This window comes from Ranitomeya variabilis, chromosome 2, assembly GCF_051348905.1.
Source record: "Ranitomeya variabilis isolate aRanVar5 chromosome 2, aRanVar5.hap1, whole genome shotgun sequence".
NCBI classification, from domain to species: domain Eukaryota; kingdom Metazoa; phylum Chordata; class Amphibia; order Anura; family Dendrobatidae; genus Ranitomeya; species Ranitomeya variabilis.
The window spans coordinates 992,437,640-992,446,275 of NC_135233.1; the positions used below are offsets into that span (position 1 = coordinate 992,437,640).

The 8,636-nt window shown below is 43.2% G+C and overlaps 1 protein-coding gene across 1 annotated transcript in view; it reads left to right on the forward strand.

The window, feature by feature from the left end:
- Window positions 1-7,761, forward strand: part of SAG (S-antigen visual arrestin) — a 49,556-nt gene extending 41,795 nt beyond the window's left edge. Inside the window, exons 14-16 of the mRNA XM_077291082.1 lie at window positions 709-764; window positions 2,238-2,244; window positions 4,118-7,761. Of these exons, the coding sequence (XP_077147197.1) occupies window positions 709-764; window positions 2,238-2,244; window positions 4,118-4,220 (166 nt within the window). The 3' untranslated portion in view covers window positions 4,221-7,761. The remainder of the gene's footprint in view (window positions 1-708; window positions 765-2,237; window positions 2,245-4,117) is intronic.
- Window positions 7,762-8,636: the final 875 nt, after the last annotated feature.

Sequence of the window (8,636 nt, forward strand, 5' to 3'; positions counted from 1 at the left end):
GTCCGAAAAAGAAAAAAAATCCAGTGAGTGGCAGTTCTGTGGGCGGAAATGCCTTGTTGATGCCAGAGGTCAGAGGAGAATGGGCAGACTGGTTCGAGCTGATAGAAAGGCAACAGTGACTCAAATCGCCACCCGTTACAACCAAGGTAGGCCTAAGAACATCTCTGAACGCACAGTGCGTCGAACTTTGAGGCAGATGGGCTACAGCAGCAGAAGACCACACCGGGTACCACTCCTTTCAGCTAAGAACAGGAAACTGAGGCTACAATTTGTACAAGCTCATCGAAATTGGACAGTAGAAGATTGGAAAAACGTTGCTTGGTCTGATGAGTCTCGATTTCTGCTGCGACATTCGGATGGTAGGGTCAGAATTTGGCGTAAACAACATGAAAGCATGGATCCATCCTGCCTTGTATGGAGCATCTTTGGGATGTGCAGCCGACAAATCTGCGGCAACTGTGTGATGCCATCATGTCAATATGGCAATATCTCTGAGGAATGCTTCCAGCACCTTGTTGAATCTATGCCACGAAGAATTGAGGCAGTTCTGAAGGCAAAAGGGGGTCCAACCCGTTACTAGCATGGTGTACCTAATAAAGTGGCCGGTGAGTGTATGTTTTGACTAAATCCAGAGTGATCAGAGTTTCGTAGGTTGTTTTTGTTGTTGTACAACATGCATTTTCAGTTCGTCTCTCTTTTTCCCTACAGCGAAGTCTCTACAGAACTTCCTTTCATTCTTATGCATCCTAAGCCAGACAGCGGAGGTAAGGGATGACTGAGAATCAATAAAGTGTAACTGAAAAATGTTAAAGGGAATCTGTCAGCAGGTTTTTGCTACCTCATCCGAGAGCAGCATAATGTAGGCAAAGAGAAGCTGAATCCAAGGCTGTATCACTTAGATCACTGGGTGCCGCAGTTCTGACACAAGGTTTAGATTTAGCAATGCAGCAGAGCTGAGGAAGCTAACCCCGCCCCCACCAGGCTCTGCATACACAATGTCTAGAGACAGTGAGCTGCTTAACCCAGGAGAGGGCGGAGTCTGACTACCAGGAACAAGCTGCGGTGTCTGAGCAACGATAAGCTCCTGGTACTAAAACAATCATAAATACAGCACTGAACCTAAGAGGCATCGCTGAAATCTGTGTTTTAACCGCTACTGCCTGTTGTCCTCAGATTACGTAGCAAAAACCCACTGACAGATTCCCTTTAAAGATAACTTTCTCAATGAAAACGCTGTCCAATCTGCAGTCACCAGGTTGAAGGGGAAGTGGAGTTTTTGTTATAGTTTTCTGAGATAAGAATCAGTATGTGTTTATTATTTGAATCTTCTGCTCTTTCTGAGATGTTTTGCCCAGTGGGTGGTCCTATGAGTGACTGACAGCCATCTTTGTAGAAGTGCACACACAGAAATAGCTGTTAGTCACTGATTGGTCCAGTGGGGGGTCCTAACATGCCAGAAAGAGCAGAGGATTTCATGAATAAAACGCAGATTATACTGAATCTTTACTCACAAAACAATATATAAGTTGGCTCAGCTCCCCCTGTTCTAACACTGTGACTACAGGATGACATTTTCATGGTTCAGTTTCCCTTTAAAGGGGTTGTTTCTCGTTTCTAATACCGAATGCCTCTATAAGTCTATGATATTATATATAAATATCAGTAAATTAATTACATATTTTCTGGGTTTCTCTTGACTTTTATTGATAAATGTCTTCCCTGTGATAACAACACTTGTATACAGACTACAGTTCCCAGAATTCTTGTGTCTGCACGGTTCGCTAACAGACTTAGTGAACTATGCCAGGACGGAAAAGGCTTGACGCTCTTCAAAGCTAAATGTTACCTAGCTTGACCCATCAGGTTTCTACTTCTGCTGGTCAAAACCAAAGACCTGTGAATTATTATCACTTAAAGGGGTTGTCCTGGACTTTAATATTGATGGTCTATCCTTAGTCCGATCAGCTGTTCCTGGTGTCAGAATTGTCTTGAACTGCAGTTACTGCACAGCTCCATTGACAGTATAGTGGCCACAGCTGGTACTGCACATCCCCCCTGGATGTGCAATATCCAGCTGTGGCCACTATTCAGTTTCAGTTGGCTGAGCTGTGTTGTGCAGCTCCGACCCTGCCAACACCAGAAACAAATGATCAGTGTGGGTGCCAGGTGTCGCACCCCCCTAAGGGCAGGCCATCAATGTTAAAGTCCTGGTTAACCCCTTTAAAAACAAGCTGCAGCAGAGAAGTGAAATTGCAACCATAGAGCCACATGTTGATCAGATCCAAGGGCAATAGAGGCCAAAAGTGTAATGTCAGGGAGATGGTATGGTCATAACTCTGAAGCGGTGTATTCCTACTGATTATCCTAATTGTCACAATAGTGAACTAGCTAACACACACAGAGTGTTGGAGACTCTATGGTTACACTCCCACGAGAAGTTTTGATCTCTGCATATTTTCACTTTGTCAAAAACGCAGCGTCCTACAGTTCCAGCAAAGTGGATGGGAAATATCGGAATCTCCTGCCCACTGTGCTTTTATCTTGAACGCAGCGTAAAGTCACTGAGTGTTTCAGATCCACAACATGTCAGTTTCTCCTGCGAGTACCGAGATTTTATGTGCAGATTTTCCCCTTAGAATTGTATTAGAGGAGGAACATTTGCAGGTAAAATGTAATTACATCCGCACATAACTGTGTCAAAGTCAAATATGAAGTAGTATAAAAAACAAAGCAAAACGTGATAAAAGAGTGGAAAATAATGCAAGCAACTAAATCTACACAATCAGTAGGTTCTTTTCTAGAATTTGAACAGGTAGTGTATACATATAATCATTGGTATTTGGTTTTGAAAAAAGGACACGTCCGTGTTTAAATGGAGTTACTGTGCTGGTCGGCGATAGTGATACAGTGGAAATGCTGAGCTGCTCCCTCTGCTCAGACGCGTCTGTGCCCGCATCTGCCATTTAGCCACCTGCGCTGGCTCCTGCAGCAACTCCAGGGAAGCTGCCTGATCTGCAGGCACAGCTGTGCCACCAACGGACTGGTTCCCAAACCCTCTTTTGGCCATAAATCCTCCTTGCCTGGATATATATATCTCATCATATTTATCTACCTCAGTGATACTGCATGTTCAAATTCTGGAAAAGAACCTACGAAAAGCGACATTGTGATTAAGGCCACTGATTGGCCGAAACGTTACATTTTTTCCTGTCGCTTCACTTTTTACCAATAAATTATCCACTTGAAGCAAACCTTCTCCTGTACGAGTGCAGTGATTATATATTTATATATTGTCTTAAACATGTGATATAGACAGCAGATTCTGCTTTCATTGTGCTGATGACAACTCTCTGCCTTGATACATCCAGCATATTGATAACGCTCTTTCTCTTTTTACGCCTTCTCACCCATGGCAGCTAAAGAAGGGTAAGAAATAAAAAGAAGTTTAAAACACGAGAGGAAAAATTAGGTATATTTAGTTGTAGAAGTCGTGGGTGATGGTTTATCCCATACACTGGGGGTGGGGAGGCGATGGTTTATTCCATACGCTGGGGGTGGGGAGGCGATGGTATATCCCATACACTGGGGGGGGGGGGGCGCGCAGGTGCAATGGCTTATCCCATACGCTGGAGTGGGGGGGGCGATGGTTATCCCATGCACTGGGGGGGTGCAGTGGTGTATCCCATAAGCTGAAGATGGCGCCAGTTGCATAATTATACCATGTGACTGCTTCCTGCTCTACTAGTTCCACTTCTAACCAAGCACAATGACTGGAACTTGCCCAGCTGAGGCGGTCTACATGGGGTATGGTCACGTGACCGCCATCTTCATCATATGACTCCAAGATCGTGGCCTCCATAGGCAATCAGGGGCCTCTATTGTCAGAGAGGGAGTGCGATCCACAGGTAGAAACCAAAGAGAGCACTGCAGATCCCTCCATTGTCACAAATAGTGCCACTGACCGCTCACTGGCCCCCATGCACGCTCTTTTCTAACACCCTTTTTGGAAGATCACAAGTAAGATGCAAGTGGTGTTACCCTTTAAATGAATAATACACTGCATATATATGAAAAGCATTGCAGGTCACTGAATATTCCTTTTACTATTGTTACACAGCGACCAAGACGAGGATATGGTATTTGAAGATTTTGCACGAGACCCGCGTAAAGATGAACTGCAACCTGAAGAGAAGGAGGAAGAAGAGGACGATGAGAAATAAAATCTATCGTGATTGCTGTTTGAGATCATGCAAATAAGAGAAGTAGAGTAGGTGCTGGGATGTTATAGAGGATTAGGAACAGGTGCACTAATATTATATTCCTAGAAGCAGATCAACCAACATCTGCATCTGTGTTCATGGGAGACAAGTCCACCCGATTTTCATCCAAATATGCAGAAATCTGATTCACAGAATACAGTTAAAAGGGCACATGGATATGTTAGAACTAGTGATGAGCGAACGTGCTTGGATGAGGTGTTATCTCAGCATGCTTGAGTGCTAATAGTGTCTTCAGCGTACTTGAATACTATGTTCGAGTTGCCGTGGCTGCATGTCTCGCGGCTGTTCGACAGCCACAACACATGCAGGGATTGCCTGTTGATGCAAACGTATTTTTCAAGCACCCCGAAGATACTCTGTTAGCACATGAGCATGGTCACTCAACACTGGTTAGAACTCAACAAATCAAATGTTTTTGGACATGACTTCTCTTTAAAGGTTATTCCCACAGATGTAATATGATAATAATTACAAGTGTAGTATAGTTCTCCTGATTCACTATGTCGCTTACCCCATGTGCAGGGCATTGTAGTAGCATAGTTACGACCATCAACAACTAAGTGACTGTCACTAGGAGTGGTCGTAACCACACATACTGTAGTGTTCAAAATGACAGCAGTGTGTTCAAAAACATGAGTTAATCACAACATCTTTACTAGTTTTTATTTCCAGCATTGGGAACATTGCACGCTGATTTCTAATTCCAAATATGAAGAGAAATGTATAGAATTTCTAACTACTTTATGGAAAATAACAAAAAATGAACATTGGGCTGTTCTAAAAAAAAATAGCAGTGTCTGCATTTGTCATTACGGACTCACAATATGTATTTTTTATGACAATTTAACAATTCCTGTGAATCACTAGCTTAATATTTAGTTATATATCCGCAGTTTTTTTAGACCTGCCTCACATCTCTGTTGCAGAGGGTCAACCAACTTCGGGCACCTGTCACTTGCTATTCCAGCCCCGGATGCTTGGACTTCATCCCACTATTTTTTGGCATTTGTTGGTTTTGCCTCAAGCGGCATTTTTGATGTCACCCCACAAGTGTTCTATTGGATTAAGGTCCAGGGATTGGTATGGCAGCTCCATAACCTCAATTTTGTTGGACTGGAACCAAGATTTTGCTCGTTTACTTGTGTGTTTAGGATCGTTATCTTGTTGAAACCCCCATTTCAAGGGCATATCCTCTTCAGCGTAAAGCAGCATGACCTCTTCAATTATTTTAATATATGCAAACTGATCCATGATCCCTGGTATGCGGCAAATAGGTCCGGCACCATAACAAGAGAAACATGCCCATATCATGATGCTGGCACCACCATGCTGCACTGTGTTCAGAGTGTACTGTGGCCTGAATGCAGAGTTTGGGGGTCGTCTGATGAACTGTCTGCGGCTCTTGGACCCATTTCTCCTTGGGCCAGTTGATGTGTTTTTTGGCAAATTGTATCCGTTTCAGTGCGTTGTGCACTGCGCGTCGCTATGCATCGTTTTGTAGAAAAAACGCATCCTGCAAAAGTGCTTGCAGGATGCGTTTTTTCTCCATAGACTTGCATTAGCGACGCAGTGCGACGCATTGCCACACGTCGCAACAGTCGTGCGACGGTTGCGTCGGTCCATCGCCACCAAAAAACGTTGCATGTAACGTTTTTTGGTGCGTCGAGACAGTCTTTTCCGAGCGCGCATGCGCGGCCAGAACTCCGCTCCCGCCTCCCCGCACCTCACAATGGGGCAGCGGATGCGTTGAAAAACAGCATCCGTTGCCTGCCAGCAACCTGCCTGATGGATAGATGCATAGATGGTCACAATATTTGCTAGAACTCCTTCCATTTCTGCCACTTGCTCTACAACCTCTCAAAGATGGGGTGTTAAAACACTCAATATATAGGTTTCCATTATTTTCCAGTAGCCAATCACACTTGGGAGCCTCCCATTTGGAGAGATGTAAAAACAGATCCGTTGAAAAAACGGAAGAAAAAAACGTATGCAACAGATCCGGTTTTTCGACGGATCCGCTATACGGATCCGTTGAAAAACCGGATCCATTTCTGTTTTTCACTTTTTGTCAGATCTGACGCGACGACGGATTTTGACTGACGCCAGAAGACTGAAGTGTGAAAGAGGCCTAACTTGAGACTGTCTTTAATCATTCTGGAGCTGATCATTGACTGAGCCTTTGCCATTTTGGCTTTTCTTCCATCTAATCGAATGGTATTCTTCCACTTTCTTTCACGTCTCTTTGGCTTGGCTTTCCATTAGGGTATGTGCACACGTTGCGGATTCGCAGCAGTTTTCCCTGAGTTTACAGTACCATGTAAACCTATGGAAAACAAAATCCGCAGTACACATGCTGCAGAAAAAAACGCGCGGAAACGTAGCATTGTTTATTCCGCAGCATGTGAATTCTTTGTGCGGATTCCGCAGCGGTTTACACCTGCTCCATAATAGAAAACCGCAGGTGGAATCCGCAAAAAAAACATGCTGCAAATCCGTGGTAAATCCGCAGTGCGGATTACCTGCGGATTTACCAAAATCAGTCTGGAAAAATCCACAGAGTAATCCGCAGCGTGTGCACATAGCCTTATATAGCATTGGAGATCATTTTAGCTGAACAGCCGATCATTGTCTGCACTTCTTTATAAGTTTTACCCTTTCCAATCAACTTTTTAATCAAAGCACACTCCTTTTGAACAGTATCTCGAACGACCCATATTTCTCAGGCTTTAAAGGAGAAATGCATCTACAACATGTCCTGGGTTCACCAGTTTCTTCCCAGAATGATTGACCTCACTAATTAAACTCCACACTGCTATTATTTTGAACACACCACCTTTCAATTAATTATTCTAATACACAGAATCAAAAACCTGCAGATCATGAATGCGGAGTCTGTTGGTTTTTTTAGTATCTACTGCACCAGCCAGTAAATTGTTTGACATTTGGTAATATTTTTACCAAAAACAGTGAGTAAGTTGGTTAGTCATATTGGGCTGGTATTATTTTGAACACTACTGTATCTACTACTGCAATGACCTGCACATATCAGAAGAACTATACTACATTTCTAATGTAGGTATTTGCTATGATTATAATTACTACACATTGGAGTTGTGACTACACCTTTAATAATCTTCCTGTAGGATGAGCTAATCTTTACGTAATGATTTGACTGTTACTTCTGAACTATTAACATTTATTAAAGGGGATGTCCACTACTAGGACAGCCCATCTTGATCTAAGATGTTTGGCCCTGATAAAATAAAAGCTTATACTCAGCTCCCCTGCCGGCGCGGTTCCAGCGTTGTCAGCACTCCCAGTGCCGGGGCTCTCATGCGGTTATGACACTTGATGATGGCGCCCAATCAGCGCTGGCATCACTGGAGGACTTCCTCTTCATGTTCAATTAAACAGAAGGCGGGGACAGCGATGCAAGCGCTGATTGGACACCGGAGTCATGTGTCATAACTGCACGAGAGCTTCAGGCCCGCCAGTGCCAACAATGCTGGAACGGTGCCAGTACGGGAGGGAAGTGTAAACTTTTTTTTTTTATTTCATTTGGCCAAACATTTAGATCAAGAAGAGGTTGTCCTAGTAGTGGACAACTCCTTTAATGTCATGAAAGAATAGTGCCGAGAACAACTTGGAAGGAGCTATGCCTTTCTCTAAAAATATCTACTTTTACATCTGCACAGAAAAGCAAGAAAGGGTCTCTGATGGGTAGAAACAGATACGATAGGACTTATGGGTGGGTGGTTTCCCAGGAATCTCATAGCAGTTGCATGGTCATTAAATAGCAATTCCATTAGTCAGGAGCACAAGGATAAGCAGGGACACCATGCTGCTGATCACATTGCTTCTAGTCTAATGCATTGTTTCTAATTCATTTTCACATTGCGTCACCTAATTATTATTATTATAGCGCAATTTATTCCATGGCGCTATACATAATAAAAAACAAGTACAATAATCTCAATTAATACAAGTTACTCCTGGTACATGAGGAGAGAGGACCCTGCCCGCGAGGGCTCACAATCCACAAATGAGAGTTTTTATCAGCATCAACCAAACCTGTAGCATAAAAAGAATCTAAATACTAACGAGGGTCTGACACAACTGCACCTCTCACCAGGGATTTTGTATAGCATTTTTTAATGTTTACTGTTATAGATATACGAGGACATTACTGCCTCTAAAAGTTTTTGAAATTAATTAATTAAGCCCTGTAAGCATAGCATTTATAGGGCATCTCGGTATTTCTCCAGAATCTGCAAGAAAACTATAGACTGCAATGATACAAACGGAATTTAAATGTCCTCGGATTCTGCTTTTTTCCCCCTGATAGTGTCAATCCTT